The following is a 19,245-nucleotide window of genomic DNA, read 5'->3' on the forward strand; positions in this document are numbered from 1 at the left end:
TCAAAAGGCCAGACACTGTTTTGGACAAGGGAGGTGCTACAGGAACTTGTCCAATAAGAGCACAGATTTTCATATATTTTTACACATTAATTCTAACCCTGTATCATTCTTTCCCTAACCCTCCACCAGGTTTCGCTGCAGAACGGCCTCCCCCCTCCGTCTCCAGGAGTAGCAGGTGACTCTCTCCTCTCCCCGCCCAGCGTGGCTTCTCTGCTGGACATCTCTCTCCCGGGACCCCCAGAGGAAGCGATGGCTCCTGGAGGGCCACAAACACACATCAGTGACTCAATCATTGAGCTGGCCATCAACTCTGCACACTACGGTAAGTGAAGGGGGCGTTGTTAGAGGTGCGTGTGCTTCTAAAATAAGATTTTGTACTGTTTTTGTAGTGTAGCCTGATCTGTTTACATCTCACTCTCGTGCTGTCGCTCTCTCTCAGGTGATGAGGCATCCCTCTCTCCTGCCAAGCTGAATGGTAGTGAGTGCTCTAAGCTCCTACCCTGTACCTCAGTCAGCCCCTCCAGAGGCTGGATCCCTTCCCCCAGCCACGACCCTCAGTGGTACCCCAACGACTCCACTGACTCTTCATTTGGCTGCCTGCTTTGTAAGACGGACACACATACTTTTATATGTACAGTGGGGCAAAAAAGTATTTAGTCAGCCACCAATTGTGCAAGTTCTCCCACTTAAAAATATGAGAGAGGCCTGTAATTTTCATCATAGGTACACTTCAACCATGACAGACAAAATGAGAGAAAAAAATCCAGAAAATCACATTGTAGGATTTTTAATGAATTTATTTGCAAATTATGGTGGAAAATAAGTATTTGGTCACCTACAAACAAGCAAGATTTCTGGCTCTCACAGACCTGTAACTTCTTCTTTGAGAGGCTCCTCTGTCCTCCACTCGTTACCTGTGTTAATGGCACCTGTTTGAACTTATCAGTATAAAAGACACCTGTCCACAACTTCAAACAGTCACACTCCAAACTCCACTATGGCCAAGACCAAAGAGCTGTCAAAGGACACCAGAAACAAAATTGTAGACCTGCACCAGGCTGGGAAGACTGAATCTGCAATAGATAGGTAAGCAGCTTGGTTTGAAGAAATCAACTGTGGGAGCAATTATTAGGAAATGGAAGACACACAAGACCACTGATAATCTCCCTCGATCTGGGGCTCCACGCAAGGTCTCACCCCGTGGGGTCAAAAGGATCACAAGAACGGTGAGCAAAAATCCCAGAGCCACACGGGGGGACCTAGTGAATGACCTGCAGAGAGCTGGGACCAAAGTAACAAAGCCTACCATCAGTAACACACTACGCCTCCAGGGAGTGCCAGACATGTTCCCCTGCTTAAGCCAGTACATGTCCAGGCCCGTCTGAAGTTTGCTAGAGAGCATTTGGATGATCCAGAAGAAGATTGGGAGAATGTCATATGGTTAGATGAAACCAAAATAGAACTTTTTGGTAAAAACTCAACTCGTCGTGTTTGGAAGACAAAGAATGCTGAGTTGCATCCAAAGAACACCATTCCTACTGTGAAGCATGGGGGTGGAAACATCATGCTTTGGGGCTGTTTTTCTGCAAAGGGACCAGGACGACAGATCCGTGTAAAGGAAAGAATGAATGGGGCCATGTATCGTGAGATTTTGAGTGAAAACCTCCCATCAGCAAGGGCATTGAAGATGAAACGTGGCTGGGTCTTTCAGCATGACAATGATCCCAAACACCCTGCCCGGGCAACGAAGGAGTGGCTTCGTAAGAAGCATTTCAAGGTCCTGGAGTGGCCCAGCCAGTCTCCAGATCTCAACCCCATAGAAAATATTTGGAGGGAGTTGAAAGTCCATGTTGCCCAGCAACAGCCCCAAAACATCCCTGCTCTAGAGGAGATCTGCATGGAGGAATGGGCCAAAATACCAGCAACAGTGTGTGAAAACCTTGTGAAGACTTACAGAAAACGTTTGACCTCTGTCATTGCCAACAAAGGGTATATAACAAAGTATTGAGAAACTTTAGTTATTGACCAAATACTTATTTTCCACCATCATTTGCAAATAAATTCATTAAAAATCCTACAATGTGATTTTCTGGATTTTTTTTCTTCATTTTGTCTGTCATAGTTGAAGTGTACCTATGATGAAAATTACAGGCCTCATCTTTTTCAGTGGGAGAACTTAAACAATTGGTGGCTGATTTAATGTTTTTTTTTGCCCCACTTTATGTATGTGTATATGTACAGTTGTGTTTATTTATATGAATGTACAGTTGAAGTCGGAAGTTTACATACTGTTGGAGGCATTAAAACTAGTTTTTCAACCACTCCACATATTTCTTGATAACAAACTATAGTTTTGGCAAGTCGGTTAGGACATCTGCTCGGTGCATGACACAAGTAATTTTCCCAACAATTGTTTACAGACAGAATTTCACTTATAATTCACTGTATCACAATTCCAGTGGGTTAGAAGTGTACATATACTAAAAAACAGCTTGAACATTACAGACAATTATGTCATAGCTTTAGAAGCTTCTGATAGGCTAATTAACATCATTTGAGTCAATTGGAGGTGTACCTGTGGATGTATTTCAAGGTCTACCTTCATGCCTCTGCTTGACATCATGGGAAAATCAAAAGAAATCAGTCAAGACCTCAGAAAAACAATTGTAGACCTCCACAAGTCTGGTTCATCTTTGGGAGCAATTTCCAGACTCCTGAAGGTACCTTGTTCATCTGTACAAACAACAATATGCAAGTATAAACACCATGGGATCACGCAGCCATCATACCGCTCAGGAAGGAAACACGTTCCGTCTCATAGAGATTAATGTACTTTGGTGCGAAAAGTGCAAATCAATCTCAGAACAGCAAAGGACCTAGTGTGGTTGGACCATTTCAGTTTGTCCATGATGTGTACGCCGAGGAACTTAACTTTCCACCTTCTCCACTACTGTCCTGTCAATGTGGATAGGGGGGTGCTCCCTCTGCTGTTTCCTGAAGTCCACGATCATCTCCTTTGTTTTGTTGAGTGTGAGGTTGTTTTCCTGACGCCACACTCCGAGGGCCATCACCCCTCCCTGTAGGCCGTCTCGTTGTTGTTGGTAATCAAGCCTACCACTGTAGTGTCGTCTGCACACTTGATGATTGAGTTGGAGGTGTGCATGGCCACGCAGTCATGGGTGAATAGGGAGTACAGGAGCGGGCTGAGAACGCACCCTTTTGGGGGTCCCCAGTGTTGAGGATCAGCGGGGTGTAGATGTTGTTTCCTACCCTCACCACCTGGGTGTGGCCCGTCAAAGTCCAGGACCCAGTTGCACAGGGCGGGTTGAGACCCAGGGTGTCAAGTATAATGACAAGTTTGGAGGGCACTAAATGCTGAGCTGTAGTCGATGAACAGCATTCTTACATAGGTATTCCTCTTGTCCAGATGGGTTCGGGCAGTGTGATTACGTCGTCTGGACCTATTGGGGCGTTAAGTAAATTGGAGTGGGTCTAGTGTGTCAGGTAGGGTGGAGGTGATATGATCCTTGACTAGTTTTTCAAAGCACTTCATGATGACGGAAGTGAGTGCTACGGGGTGGTAGTCGTTTAGCTCAGTTAGCTTAGCTTTCTTGGGAACAGGAACAATGGTGGCCCTCTTGAAGCATGTGGGACCAGCAGACTGGGATATGGATTGATTGAATATGTCCGTAAACACACCAGCCAGCTGGTCTGTGCATGCTCTGTGGACACGGCTAGGGATGCCGCCTGGGCTGGTTGCCCTGCGAGGGTTAACACGTTTAAATGTTTTACTCATGTTGGCTCTGGTGAAGGAGAGTACGCAGGTTTTGGTTATGGGCCATGTCAGTGACACTGTATTGTCCTCAAAGCGAGCGAAGAAGTTGTTTAGTTTGTCTGGGAGCAAGACATCGGGGTCCGCGATGGGGCTGGTTTTCGTTTTGTAGTCCGTGATTGACTGTAGACCTTGCCACATTCCTCTCGTGTCTGAGCTGTTGAATTGCGACTACTTTGTCTCTACTGACGCTTAGCTTGTTTGATTGCCTTGCAGAGGGAATAGCTACACTGTTTGTATTCGGTCATGTTTCCGGTCATCTTGCCCTAATTTAAAAGCAGTGGATCGCTCTTTCAATTTTGTGCGAATGCTGCCATCAATCCACGGTTTCCGGTTGGGGAAGGTTTTAATAGTTGCTGTTGGTACAACCTCACCGATGAGTTTACTAGCAAGTGCAATCACCGAATCAGTGTATACATCGTTGTTCGACGCTATCCGGAACATACCCTAGTCCACGTGATCGAAACGTAGAATCAGATTGGTCGGACCAGCGTTGAACAGACCTGAGCATGGGCGTTTCCTGTTTTAGTTTCTGTCTATAGGCTGGGAGCAACAAAATGGAGTCGTGGTCAGATTTGCCGAAAGGAGGGCAGCGGATGGCTTTGTATGTGTTGCAGAAGTTGGTAACAATCAATGATCCAGAATTTTCCCATTCCGGGTCGCGCATTCAGATTAAACTTGTTAAAATCTCCAGCTACAATAAATGCAGCCTCAGGATAGGTGGTTTCCAGTTTACAGAGTCCAATGTTCTTTCTGGGCCGTCGAGGTGTCTGCTTGGGGGGGGAGATGTACAGGACTGTGATAATAATCGGAGAGATTTATCTTGGTAGATAATGCGGTCGGCATTTGATAGTAAGGAAATACTAATTGAGTTTATGTAAACTTCTGACCCACTGGGAATGTGATGAAATAAATAATTCTCTCTACTATTATGCTGACAGTTCACATTCTTAAAATGAAGTGGTGATCCCAACTGACCTAAGACTATTTTTACTAGGATTAAATTGTGAAAAACTGAGTTTAAATATATTTGGCTGGTGTATGTATAAACTTTCGACTTCAACTGCATGAATCCAAACACACGTACAGTATATACGCACACGCAGCCATTATCACCAGTCTCTGGCAATGATGATTTTCTATTGAACTGAACCTGATGATGAAGCCAATTAAAGCAGGATTACTCTGAGCCCAGAAGCATTAGCTCAACTGAGATTGTCTTGAATTGTGTTGTCTTAATTTCATTTTTTTTTTTTTTTTAAACTCACTACCCCCCCAACAGCGAGCCTGGTGTCCCCTGATAAGGGCAGACGAAGCTCCCTGACTCCCTCTGGCCCCTCCAGTGGAACAGCCCTCCTCGGACCCAGATTTCTGGACTGCAACTCCCATGATTCCTTTCAGTCCCGCGGCCTGCCAGACGTAGCGGAGGTAAGACCACCCCAGTAGGAAGCATATTACTACATCCCTCCCTTGCACGATTTTAACCTTTTTTGTTTCTTTACTGTTTAAATCAAATGTATTTGTCACATGCGCCAAATACAACAGGTGTCCTTATCGTGAAATGCTTACTTACAAGCCCTTAACCAACACTAGTTTTAAGAAAAATATTTACTAAACTAAAGTAAAAAAATAAAAGAACAACAAAATAACAAGAATGAGGCTTTATACAAGGGGTACCAAGTCAACTTGAGGGGGTACAGGTTAGTCAAACACACCTACTCAGGACACACCTACTCATTCCAGGGTTTTTCTTTATTTTTACTATTTTCTACATTGTAGAATAATAGTGAAGACATCAACTTGATATATTGAATCATGTAGAAACCAAAAAAGTATTAAACAAATCAAAATATATTTCAGGTTCTTCAAATAGCCACCCTTTGCCTTGATTACAGCTTTAAACTCTCTTGGCATTCTTTCAACCAGCTTCACCTGGAATGCTTTTCCAGCCATCTTGAAGGAGTTCCCACATGCTGAGCACTTGTTGGCTGCTTTTCCTTCACTCTGCGGTCCAACTCATCCCAAATCATCTCCGTTGCGTTGAGGTCCGGTGATTGTGGTGGCCAGGTCATCTGATGCAGAACTCCATCACTCTCCTTGGTCAAATAGCCCTTACACAGCCTGGAGGTGTGTTGCGTCAGTGTCCTGTTGAAAAACAAATGATAGTCCCACTAAGCGCAAACCAGTTGGGATGGTGTATCGCTGCAGAATGCTGTGGTAGCCTTGCTGGTTAAGTGTGCCTTGAATTCTAAATAAATGACAGTGTCACCAGCAAAGCACCATCACACAACCTCCTCCATGCTTCAGTGGGAACCGCACATCCGGAGATCATCCGTTCACCTACTCTGCGTCTAACAAGGACACAGTGGTTGGAACGAAAAATCTCAAATTTAGACTCCTCAGACCAAAGGACAGATTTCCACTGGTCTAATGTCCATTGTGTTTCTTGGCCCACGCAAGTCTCTAATTCTTATTGGTGTTGTTCAGTAGTGGTTTCTTTGTGGGAATTTGACAATGAAGGCCTGATTCATGCATTCTCCTCTGAACAGTTGATGTCTGTTACTTGAACTCGGAAGCATTTATTTGGACTGCGATTTCTGAGGCTGGGTTATCTCTAATGAACTTATTCTCTGCAGCAGAGGTAACTCTGGCTGCTCCTTTCATGTGGTGGTCCTCATGAGAGCCAGTTTCCTCAGCGCATGATGGTTTTTGCTTCTGCACTTGAAGAAACTTTCAAAGTTCCTGAATTTTTCCACATTGACTGACCTTTGTCTTAAAGTAATGATGGACTGTCAATTAGCATTGCATATTTGAGCTGTTCTTGCCATAATATGGACTTGGTCTTTTACCAAATAGGCTATCTTCTATACACCACCCCTACCTTGTCACAACACAACTAATTGGCTCAAACACATTAAGAAGTAAAGAAATTCCACAAAATAACTTAACAAGGCACACCTGTTAATTGAAATGCATTCCAGGTAACTACCTCATAAAGCTGGTTGAGAGAATGCCAAGAGTGTGCAAAGCTGTCATCACACAAAGGGTGGCTGTTTTTGAAGAATCTCAAATATAAAATGTGTTTTGATTTGTTAACACTGAGTTATTACATGATTCCATATGTGTCATGGTTTTGATGTATTCACTATTATTCTACAATGTAGAAAAGAGTAAAAATTAAAGAAGAACCCTGGAATGAGTAGGTGTGTCCAAACCTTTGACTGGTGCTGTACATGTAGGTAGGGGTAAAGTGACTAGTTAATAGATCATAAATATAGAGTAGTGGCAACATAAAAAAAATTAAAAAAGTGGGGTCAATGCAAATAGTCCAGGAAACCATTTGAGTAGCTGTTCAGTAGTCTTATGGATTGGGGGTAGAAGCTGTTAAGGAGCTTTTTGGACCCAGACTTGGTGCTCCGGTACCGCTTGCCATGCAGGAGCAGAGAGAACAGTCTGACTAGGGTGGCTGGAGTCTTTGGCAATTTTTATGGCCGTCCTCTGACACCTCCTGGTATAGAGTTCCTAGGTGGCAGGTATCTTTGCCCCAGAGATGTATTGGGTCGTACGCACTACCCTTTGTAGCACCTTGCGGTCAGAGGCCGAGCACTTACCGGGGATGCAACCGGTCAGGATGCTCTCAATGATGCAGCTGAATAACTTTTTGAGGATCTGAGGACCCATTTCTAATATTTCAAGTCTCCTGAGGGGGAATAGGCGTTGTCGTGCCCTCTTCACAACTGTCTTGTGTTTGGACAAGTGCTGGCTATATTGCCAAAATATATTGTGTATGGTATTTTTCTAATTTGACAGTATGTTTTTGATTTAATAAAAGTGTGGCCACGCACACACTTATTTCAGTGGGGCTTTCTCCATTCTGATTGTTTTATACTGCTCAATTCAACCTAAAAATTTCCTGAATTTCCATCAATTTCTGCATTTCTTGCACTCAATTGAGGTCATTGCCATGATATATGGGCAAAAAAACTAGGCCTTAATTTTACCAAATCTTGCAATTTTAGATAAACACTTGGGTGAACTTTTGGAATCATGGAAATAGAATGTTTATTCTAATTCTATAGTTAGAATATAAATAATAGGGGGCACTTTGAATGCAGTGTTTGACATGACAACGAATGAAAATGCCATGGACGAGTTAATGTGACAGGGTAGGATCCGAAGTGATGTTCCGTGGACCCTATAATCTTTGGCTACATTAAATCTTTATTCATGTAGCCAACATATTCATGCTTCGCCTATTCCTCATTGATTTAGAAGATACTGTTACACAAACAACATGCTGATTTAGGCCTCCACCAACACTGGTATCAGGCTGTATTAGCCAGCTACATTTGCTCTGACTCAGTACTTTTATTAGCTTAGCTCGTTAGCTAGCCAGCTAACTAGCGATTAGCATTAGTGGCTAAAACAAACTAATATTGGAATTATAGAACACTTGTGGATTTATATTAAGATTAAATTGAAAACAACATTGTTGCATGTGCTGCATTGACCTTGCAGACTGAACGAATGTGTCTCGTGGTCAAGCGACAACAAATGCGCTCTGAGTGACTGGTTGGGACTAGGTCTGTGTGGAAAGCGGCATGGAGAGAGATGACTCAAGTTGCGGCATAAACCTATACAAATGGACGTTACACACGCCGTATCACATTTAACAAACTAAACATTCAAATACCGTTATAGACGGTAAAGTAAAAACCCAAACCGGTCTGTGCATCAATAACGGTATATAGAAAAATACAGTATACTGCCCAGCCCTAGTTTGGACCATGATAGTTTTATTGGTGATGTGGACAGAAGCTCTCAACCTGCTCCACTACAGCACCATTGATGAGAATGGGGGCATGCGCGGCCTCGTTTTCCTGTAGTCCATGATCATCTCCTTTTGTCTTGATCACGTTGAGGGAGAGGTTTTTGCCACACTACCAGGTCTCTGACCACCTCCCTATAGGCTGTTTCATTATTGTCGGTGATCAGGCAAGCTTAATGATGGTGTAGGAGTTGTGCTTGGCCACGCAGTCATGGGTGAACAGGGGGTGCAGGAGGGGACTAAGCACCACCCCTGAGGGGCCCACATGTTAAGGATCGGCATGGCAGATGTTGTTGCCTACCCTTACCACGGCCCTTCAGGAAGTCCAGGATCCAGTTCCAGAGGGAGATGTTTAGTGGAGAGGTCGGCCGATTATGATTTTTCAGTGCCGATACCGATTATTGGAGGACCAAAAAAAGAAGCGATACCGATTAATCGGCTGTTTTTTAAATTTTTATTTGTAATAATGACAATTGAATGAACACTTTTTACGTAATATAATACATCAATAAAATCTATTTAGCCTCAAATAAATAATGCAAAAACAAAGTGTTGGAGAAGAAAGTAAAAGTGCAATATGTGCCATGTAAGAAAGCTAACGTTTAAGTTCCTTGCTCAGAACATGAGAACATATGAAAGCTGGTGGTTCCTTTTAACATGAGTCTTCAATATTCCCAGGTAAGAAGTTTTAGGTTGTAGTTATTATAGGACAATTTCTCTCTACCATTTGTATTTCATTAACCTTTGACTATTGGATGTTCTTATAGGCACTTTAGTATTGCCAGTGTAACAGTATAGCTTCCGTCCCTCTCCTCGCTCCTCCCTGGGCTCGAAACAGGAACACAACGACAACTGCCACCCTCGAAGCAGCGTTACCCATGCAGAGCAAGGGGAACAACCACTCCAAGGCTCAGAGCGAGTGACGTTTGAAACGCTATTAGCGTGCGCTAACTAACTAGCCATTTCACTTCGGTTACACCAGCCTCATCTCGGGAGTTGATAGGCTTAAAGTCATAAACAGCGCAATGCTTGATGCACAACAAAGAGCTGCTGACAAAATGCACTAAAGTGCTGTTTGAATGAATGCTTACGAACCTGCTGGTGCCTACCATCGCTCAGTCAGACTGCTCTATCAAATTATAGACTTAGTTAATAACACACAGAAATACGAGCCTTAGGTCATTAATATGGTCGAATCTGCAAACTATCATCTCGAAAACACAACGTTTATTTTTTCAATTAAATATGGAACCGTTCCGTATTTTATCTAATATTTCTGTTACCTTGCACAACATTCAATGTTATGTCATAATTGCGTACAATTCTGGTAAATTAGGCAGCCCAAACTGTTGCCTATACCCTGACTCTACGTGCAATGAACGCAAGAGAAGTGACACAATTTCACCTGGTTAATATTGCCTCCTAACCTGGATTTCTTTTAGCTAAATATGCAGGTTAAAAAATATATACTTCTGTGTATTGATTTTAAGAAAGGCATTGATGTTTATGGTTAGGTACACATTGGAGCAAGGACAGTCCTTTTTTGTGAATACGCACCGCATCGATTATATGCAACGTAGGACATGCTAGATAAACTAGTAATATCATCAACCATGTGTAGTTAACTAGTGATTATGATTGTTTTTTATAACATAAGTTTAATGCTAGCTAGAAACTTACCTTGGCTTACTACATTTGCATAACAGGCAGGCTCCTCGTGGAGTGCAATGAGGTAGGTGGTTAGCGCGTTGGACTAGTTAACTGTAAGGTTGCAAGATTGAATCCCCGATCTGACAAGGTAAAAATCTGTCTTTCTGCCCCTGAAAGAGGCAGTTAACCCACCGTTACTAGGCCGTCATTGAAAATAAGAATGTGTTATTAACTGACTTGCCTAGTTAAATAATGATTTAAATAAAGGTGTAAAAAAAAAAGCCGGTGTCCAAAAATACGGATTTCCAATTGATCTGAAAACCGGCCCTAATTAATCGGCCATTCCGATTAATCGGCCGACATCTAGTTTAGTCCCAGGGTCCTTAGCTTATTGATGAGCTTTGAGGGCACTATGATGTTGAACGCTGAGCTGCAGTCAATGAACAGCGTTTTCTGTTGTGAGCCATGACCAGCCTTTCATAGCATTTCATGGCTACTGACGTGAGTGCTAACGGTCAGTTGTCATTTAGGCAGGTTACCTTGGTGTTCTTGAGCACAGGGACTGTTTGAAACACAGGTTGAAAATGTCAGAAGACACTTGCCAGTTGGTCAGCGCATGCTCGGAGTACACATCCTGGCAAGCTGTCTGGCCTTGCGAATGTTGACCTGTTTAAAGGTCTTACTCACATCGGCTACGGCGAGTGTGATCAGTCGTCCGGAACAGGGGTGCTCTCATGCATGCTTCAGTGTTTGTTGCTTGCCTCAAAGAATGCAAGTCACTTATCTCGTCTGGTAGGCTTTGTGTCACTGGGCATCTTGTTTAGAGTTTGAATCCATTATATTGTAGTATTTTTTTTATAACAAATTCATTGATGTTGGTCACTCCCTTGTCAATACTCTGGAAGCATGTTCTTCAGCCATTCAGTGACTATCTAATATGTGGATATCTTCATCCCTGCAGGTAGACACCCAGCTGGCCTGCATGATGAGTGAGAGCAGCGTGGATTACATCGCCCGCTTCAACGATTTGGCACAGGAGCTGGCTGTCACAGAGCCGCACCTCACACCCTCATAAATTTGAAATAATCTGGGGCAGGGTTTAGGATCTGTCTGTCACAGAGTTGCCCCTCCCACTCCTTCAGAAGTGCAAGGATTTTGGGGGTGGAGAGACACTCCTTCACCTATATAGTTTGTGAAAGAAAGTGCAATAACCAAGGCCATTGGCCTGAACAGAAGAAGCACTCAGATCTACCTTGGCACAGTCCAACTGGAACAGGTTTAAACTCTTTGATGGTTTCTTCTGGTTCTGAAGGCCTGTGGACCGGTTTTAACTGGTTCTGATTGGTTTGGAATCGATTTCAACCGATTCTGATGGGTTCCATCTGGCTTGTTTGTTTGGACCATTCTGTCTGTTCTGCCTAGCGAGCCACCCTTTAAAAAAAATATATATAAAAAAAAAACTTAAAATATGAATCCCGTTTACAAAACACAACCTCATGTAAAGAAAAAAACAATGCCATATATGAACAAAAGACTGGGTCTGTCCTTGTCCTCTTGTCTCCCTCTTCCCTCTGAGAAATATCAAACCGAAGACATTTGAATGCAAAATGTAAATGTCAGACAAACTTGAAAATAACTACTGATGAACTTCTGAACTGCTGGTAGCATGTCCTTCTCCGTCTTGTCAGTTTAATACGTCCACGTGAACTAACACCACTTAATAATTTAATCTGTTGAAACTGAACAAGCCATATGAGTGGAACTGATATGAATTTGTATCCCAGGCCAAGCATTCGTGTCCCTCCCTCCATATCAATGCAAAAAAGTTTGACACTCCACTTGAACATCTACTCTAACTCACCCTGTGTTTTCTTCTCAACCAATGCTTTGAAACTTCCTAAAAGCTCATTTCAGTTTTCTGTAGCAAAGTGTTTTGTAACTTTGCGCCCTACTGAATGCAACCCTTGTGTGCTTTTGTTTAACACCACACGGCACTCTATCCTATGATGCCTGGTTGGTTGTCAGTCGAGGGGTGTGTTTGAGGTCCCCAGCTGACTAAAGGATCAATCATATTATGTGGGTTTTTTGACACAGAAATATGGTCACGCTCCAGGATGACTAAATTGGAGATGTTGCATTGCATCAACCAATGTTTGTATCATCAACTATGCAGTCTGGCATCAGATTACTACACTCGAGTTCCTGCCTGACTACATTGCAGCAAATGCCAGAAATTATGAAGCTTGTTTCCAGGACTATCTGTGTCCAAAATGGCACCCTATTTCCTATATAGTGCGCTGCTTTTGACCAGAGCCTATAAGGCCCAGGTCAAAAGGAGTGTATGCTATGTAGGGAATAGGTTGCCAATTCGGACACACCCAATGCCTAGATGTCAGCTAAGCATTTTGATATGAGTAATCACATTGACACAATGTTCAAATACTAAATGTCATATTTTTATTTTTTAACACACTAAAATAAATGTTCAAGCTACATATGTGGATTATGTCTAAAGACTTCTGTAGCAGATGTCTTTTAAATTGGGGCATGAAGTCCTTTCTCTTTGTGTAACTTTAATCTATAACAATTCCAGTATTCACTGCGCTTTTGTAACATACTGTAAATTATTCTTATTTGGACTATTTATTGTAAACCGGTTGAGAAACAATTGTTTTAAAATGAGCTATGTAATATTTTTGCATTGTAATTTCAGAAAAATACCATAATATATCAGCAGTAATATTGGAGTGTTTAACAATGTTTAATAAAAAATGTAAAAAATTGGGCCCATACAAAATTGGTTGTCATTAGTTACTTTAGCCACAAAGTCAGAGTTAGTGTGATATTGTGCGTTTTATGGTTCGCGGGCAATGACCAATCAGATGAGGTGGTGTGCGTATGCCAACCGGCTTGCGGGGGAGACGAGAGCCATGCATTTCTTTCATCTAGTGTTCCATCAATGATTCGTTTTTTTTATTAGCTATAATAAAACCAACAAAATGAAAAGGGTAATCGGATGTCTTATTCAATGTCCGCTTGCAAGCTTATGTTTTCTCGTACTCCTGGTTACTTTTCTTAACCCAAAATAGGGTTACTTCAATATCTGTATTTTTAAAATGGCATGTAGACAAAACAAATTTACATATTTATTTTAGTCACTTAACGTTGCCTTGCAGTCCACTTTTTTTGTATTTTGTACCAGTTTAAATTTGTATAAAGGCATGGAATATGGCAAAACACTTTCATAATTAGACTTACATGGCACTTTTCTAGACACCAAAGCTCTTTTACAGTGTAAGGGGTACGGCGGAGCTCAGGTCCTCACTAGTATATACAACCTTATGTTATCGGAGGGAAATTGTATTTACGTAGCTAGGGCTGATGGTGAGGACTTTTGAAGAGCAGAATCAACAACCTCTGCATAATCGAGAAGGTGTTTAGTTCACAGTTAGCTATTGTTATCTGAAAAGAACAAGTGGTCTGGCTTTGGCCCTAAGTGAGAGCAGGTCCGCCGGAGCCAGTGAGACAGATGCCGGTCTGCATAGCTGAAAACAGACAAATCTGAGCCTTTTGGGTGAAACACTGGGGTAAATGCTGTATGGAAATGTGCAATTACAAAAATAATAGTAATTATTAGCCCATCCATGCTCTTCAGAGGACAAACTTTTTTTTTTTTTTTTTTTACTCAACTGAGTTCTTTTCATTCCAAAGGCTGTGTGTCTGAAGGTCAACAGATGAGCCTCCCGCTCTTTTCTATTCCATCAGTGTCACTCAGAGGTGTGGTTATTTCACAAGCAGAATCAATGGCAGAAATTGCCCAGTTGCTAAAACGCGGTAAGTTGTTTTATATTCGCTTAGCATCCACATGGGTGAGACATTCTACACATACAGTGCATTTGGAAAGTATTCAGACCCCTTCCCTTTTTCCATATTTTGTTACATTACAGCCTTATTCTAACGTGTATTAAATTGTTTTTTTGCTCAACCTACACAATACCCCATAATGACAAAGCAAAAACGGTTTAGACATTTTTGCAAATTTATTACAAATTACATAAGTATTCACACCCTTTGCTATGAGACTCAATTGTGCTCAGGTGCATCCTGTTTCAATTGATCATCCTTAAGATGTTTCTACAACTTGATTGAAGTCCAGCTGTGGTAAATTCAATTGATTGGAAATGCAAAGGAAAGGCACACACCTGTCTATACAAGGTCCCACAGTTGACAATGCATGTCAGAGTAAAAACCAAGCCATGAGGTCAAAGGAATTGTCCGTAGAGCTCAGACAGGATTGTGTCGAGGCACAGAGAGGTGACCAAGAACCTAAGGGTCACTGACAGAGCTCCAGAGTTTCTCTGTGGAGATGGTTGTCCTTTTGGAAGGTTCTTACATCTCTGCTGCACTCCACCAATAATGCCCTTATGGTAGAGTGGCCCAACAAAAGCCACTACTCAGTAAAAGTCACATAATAGCCCGCTTGGAGTTTGCCAAAGGGCACCTAAAGGACTCTCAGTTTATGAGAAACAAAATTCTCTGGTCTGCGAAACCAAGATTGAACTCTGGCCTGAATGCCAAGCGTCACTTTCTGGAGGAAATCTTGCACCAGCAGCAGGGACTGGGAGGCTAGTCAGAATCGAGGAATAGATGAACGGCGCAAAGAACAGAGATCCTTGATGAAAACTTGCTCAGGACCTCAGACTGGGGTGAAGGTTCACCTTCCAACAGGTCAAGTCTCTGAATGTCCTTGAGTGGCCCGGACTTGAACCCAATCGACCACCTCTGGAGAGACCTGAAAAAAGCTGTGCAGCGACGCTCCCCATCCAACTTGACAGAGCTTGAGAGGCTCTGCAGAGAAGAATAGGAGAAGCTCCCCAAATACAGGTGTGCCATGCTTGTAGAGTCATACCCAAGACTCTAGGCTGTAATCGCTGCCGAAGGTGATTCAACAAAGTACTGCGTAAAGGGTCTGAATACTTAAGTAAATGTGATATCAGTTTAAATGCAAATATTTCAAAACTATTTTTTCCCTTGTCGTTATGGGGTGATGTGTGTCGATTGAGAGAAAAAAACATTCAATCCGTTTTAAAGAATGGTGATGCTGGCGAGACCGATGAGTAATAGGAAAGTCTAGTGCGGGGTGAGTTGGGCTAGCAACTCTGCGAGGCGGCAAGCCAAAAGGAACCATACCCCCAGGGCCTTCCGAGAGGGGTTTAGGTGGACGGATAACACTAACGACAAGGCTTGTAGAAAGTGTAACAAGATGCCCCTGCATAAAACTGTAGGAACAAAAGGACTACAAATCCACCAAATGAAGGTGAAGTGCTGACCTGAGCCAACAAAGCAGCAGTGCACAGACTTGGTATCTGGTGAGACGCAGGAGGTTTCCAGTCAGGAAACGCACCACAGTGCTGAAGACCTCTCCGCAGCTGAAAAACTTGGAGGCTGCCACGCCTTCAGAGGAGGAGGAGAAAGTCAGAGACCCCAGAGGATGTGGAACCCAGAGCAAGGAATGTCAAGTGGCCACAGATTAACAACAAAGCAGTCTGGCAACAGCTAGATGATACCATGGACAACATCTTCGAAATAACACTTTTGGGAAATGTGGAGAAGACACTCACTTCCCTGTCCAAGCTTGTGCAGTGACAGATTTGACAATGAAGAGGCCAAGAGAGCAACGGGCAACCCAACAGACACAAAGTGGAGGTTTTAAGGCTTTGCAAAGAACTGCAGTCACTCGTAAAGTGCTTTAGGCAGGCAGATGCCACACAACGCAAAGCGCGAAAGGAACTGCAGGACACAGAGTAACCGTGAAGTCACTCCTGAATGCGGAAAGGGCAAGAACAAGGAGACAGCAAAGGAGAGGGCCAAGTTTATCTCCAACCACTTCCACTTAATTTCATTTACACTGGAAGGGGAGAGATCTGGCAGTCTTCAGGCAATTAAGGTGGAGATAGATGGGTACCTACCTCAAAGAAACATACTCCTACCAGGGAAGGAACTATCCTTTTGGACCGTGCCTGAGAATCGACCAACCCAAGTTCCAACATGGAGGGAAGTCGTGGTGAAAAAGGCCAGGGCAAGATCGGTACCTGGTCCAAATGGATTTCCATACAAGGTCTACAAAATGTGCCCAAAACTCCTATGCAGGCTATGGAAGAAATTAAACTCACTTGCCTAGTTAAAGGTTAAAAAACAGATGGAGGCATGACCAAGTTGAGGTAACTGGCCGATATCCTCGAAGGAGAGGAGGAAAAGGATGACTCCCACCAACAAAGGCCACCACATCAACTTAGTCAGGCTTGGAGAACTGGGAGCAGGCAGAGCCAAGAAAGATGGCATCTTAGAACAAGCCAGGACGTGGGAAATGCGTGCTGACCTGGACAGACTGCTAAGCTTCCCCCTGACATTGTCACTACTCTCGGTCCACACCATGATATTGGCAGAGAAGGCGAAAAAGCTGCGAGTACAGGTGCGAAGAGGTATACCAGCACAAGATGGCAAAGTATGCAATCCTGGCAAATGAGGTGCAAGGAAAGGGATGGAGTGTCTGTGTTTACCCAGTTGGCCCGCGCCTGGCAGAGAGAGCAAGGGTGGTTCGTCACTGCAGTGCCTTGCTGTTCACCTTCGTACCCCTGGGCCAGACTACACTCAACCATAGGACCTACTGAAGAGATGAGTCTTCAGTAAAGACTTAAAAGGTTGAGACAGTCTACGTCTCTGACATGGATCAGCAGACCATTCCATAAAAATGGAGAAAGCTCCAAAGTAGAAAGCCCTGCCTCCAGCTGTTTGCTTAGAAATTCTAAGAACAATAAAGAGGACTGCGTCATGAGCATAGGTGTAGGTATGTACGGCAGAACCAAATCGGAGATATGCTGTAGGTAGGAGCCATGTAATGCTTTGTCGGTTAGCAGTAAACCCTTGAAATCAGCCCTATCCTTAACAGGAAAGATTCTAGCAGCCCCATTTAGCACTAGTTGAAGTTTTATTTAGTGTCTTATCTGGGTAACCCGAACCCGAAGAGTAGAGTAGTCTAATTTTTGAAGTTTTTTTATTTATTTTTTATTTTACCTTTATTTAACTAGGCAAGTCAGTTAAGAACAAATTCTTATTTTCAATGACTGCCTAGGAACAGTGGGTTAACTGCCTGTTCAGGGGCAGAACGACATATTTGTACCTTGTCAGCTCAGGGATTTGAACTTGCAACCTTCTGGTTACTAGTCCAACGCTCTAACCACTAGGCTACCCTGCCGCTCCAGTGACAAAAGCTTTTCTGTATCATTTTTTTACAAACAGTTTCTGATTTTTGCAATGTTACAAAGATGGGGGAAAAAATGCTCTTTAAATATTTTTGATGTGTTCGTCAAAAGAGAGTTCAGGGTCCAGAGTAACGCCGAGGTCCTACAGTTTTATTTGAGACCAGTGTATTACCATCGAGATTAATTGTCAGATCTGACAACGGATCTTTGTTTTTTTGGGACCAAGAGCTAGCATCTCTGTTTTGTCTGAGTTTAAAAGAAAAACCTTTGCCGTCTTCCACTTCCTTGTCTGAAACATAGGCTTCCAGGATAGGCAATTTTGGGGCTTCACCATGTTCCATAGAAATGTACAGCTGTGTGTCGTCTAGATAGCAGTAAAAGTTTACATTGTGTTTCCGAATGACATAACCAAGAGGTAGCATATAGTATATATTGAAAACAAGTGGTCCTAAAACGAAACTGTGAGGAACACAAACTTACCAATGATTTTGTCAGAGGATAAACCATCCACAGAGATGAACTGATATCTTTCCGACAGAACTAAACCATGCAAGAAAACTAGACCAGTTTAGAGTTTGCCATCTCCAAAAGAATGTGGCAATCGATGGCGTCAAGTGGCACTAAGGTCTAGGAGCAGGAGGACAGATGCAGAGCCTTGGTCTGACGTCATTAAAAAGTAATTTACCACCTTCACGAGTGCGGTCTCAGTACTATGATGGCGTACATAACCAGACTGGAGCGTTCCGTATCCATTATTTGTCTTCAGGAAGGTAGTGAGTTGCTGAGCAACAGCTTTTTCAATTTTTACACATCCGGAGGATAGGGAAACATTTAATATTGGCCAAGCACAGGAAGTAGCTCTTCCAGTAGTTTAGTTGTAATAGTGTCCAGTAGACAGCTGCAAGGTTTAGAGGCCAGGACTATTTTTGTGAATGTACCGAGAGGATTAAAAAAAACTTGAGCGTCTTCAATGGTCTGAGTTCTGTGCAAACTCAGGACAACTAAAGTATGTGTGAAATTTCTAAAACGTATGTTTCAAATGCTAGGGTGTCATACTAATTTTGTCTTTTCATCTAGTAGAATTACTGCACACTATTGAGGAAGAGAATTGTCTTGAGACCCATGTGTGTTTGACAACAGCTGATAATCAGCTGAGGGGACGCGCTGTACCAAAAAGATGAGCCTAGTATGCTAATTTTTGTTGCTTGCTGCATTAGTTTTTACTAAACATAATGTTCTAAATAGTATATAGTACGACTAGTATGCAGTTTGAGTAGTAGGCAAAGATTTCGGACACAGCCATTGACTTGACACACTGACTTAGGTCTTATTTATACTGAGCAAAAATATAAATGCAACATGTAAAGTGTTGGTCACATGTTTCATGAGCTGAAATAAAAGATCACAGAAATGTTCGCTATGCACAAAAAGCTTATTTCTCTCAAATGTTGTGAGCATTGTCCCCTGTTAATGAGCATTTCTAATTTGCCAAGATAATCCATCCACCTGACAAGTGTGGCATATCAATAAGCTGATTAAACAGCATGATCATTACACAGGTGCACCTTGTGCTGGGGACAATAAAAGGCCACTCTAAAATGTGCAGTTTTGTCACACAACACAATGCCACAGATGTCAAGTTTTGAGGGAACTGGCTGACATCCTAGAAGGAT

The 19,245-nt window shown here is 42.8% G+C and overlaps 1 protein-coding gene across 6 annotated transcripts in view; it reads left to right on the top strand.

Annotated features, from left to right (window-relative positions):
- The window catches only part of cramp1 (cramped chromatin regulator homolog 1), a 59,022-nt gene extending 45,700 nt beyond the window's left edge, over window positions 1-13,322 (top strand). For all 6 annotated transcript variants that reach the window (XM_042327190.1, XM_042327191.1, XM_042327192.1 and 3 more), the window contains 4 exons: window positions 130-322; window positions 440-604; window positions 5,115-5,260; window positions 11,272-13,322. In XM_042327190.1, the coding sequence (XP_042183124.1) occupies window positions 130-322; window positions 440-604; window positions 5,115-5,260; window positions 11,272-11,385 (618 nt within the window). In that variant the 3' untranslated portion in view covers window positions 11,386-13,322. The remainder of the gene's footprint in view (window positions 1-129; window positions 323-439; window positions 605-5,114; window positions 5,261-11,271) is intronic.
- Window positions 13,323-19,245: the final 5,923 nt, after the last annotated feature.

This window comes from Oncorhynchus tshawytscha, linkage group LG09 (assembly GCF_018296145.1).
Source record: "Oncorhynchus tshawytscha isolate Ot180627B linkage group LG09, Otsh_v2.0, whole genome shotgun sequence".
NCBI lineage: Eukaryota > Metazoa > Chordata > Actinopteri > Salmoniformes > Salmonidae > Oncorhynchus > Oncorhynchus tshawytscha.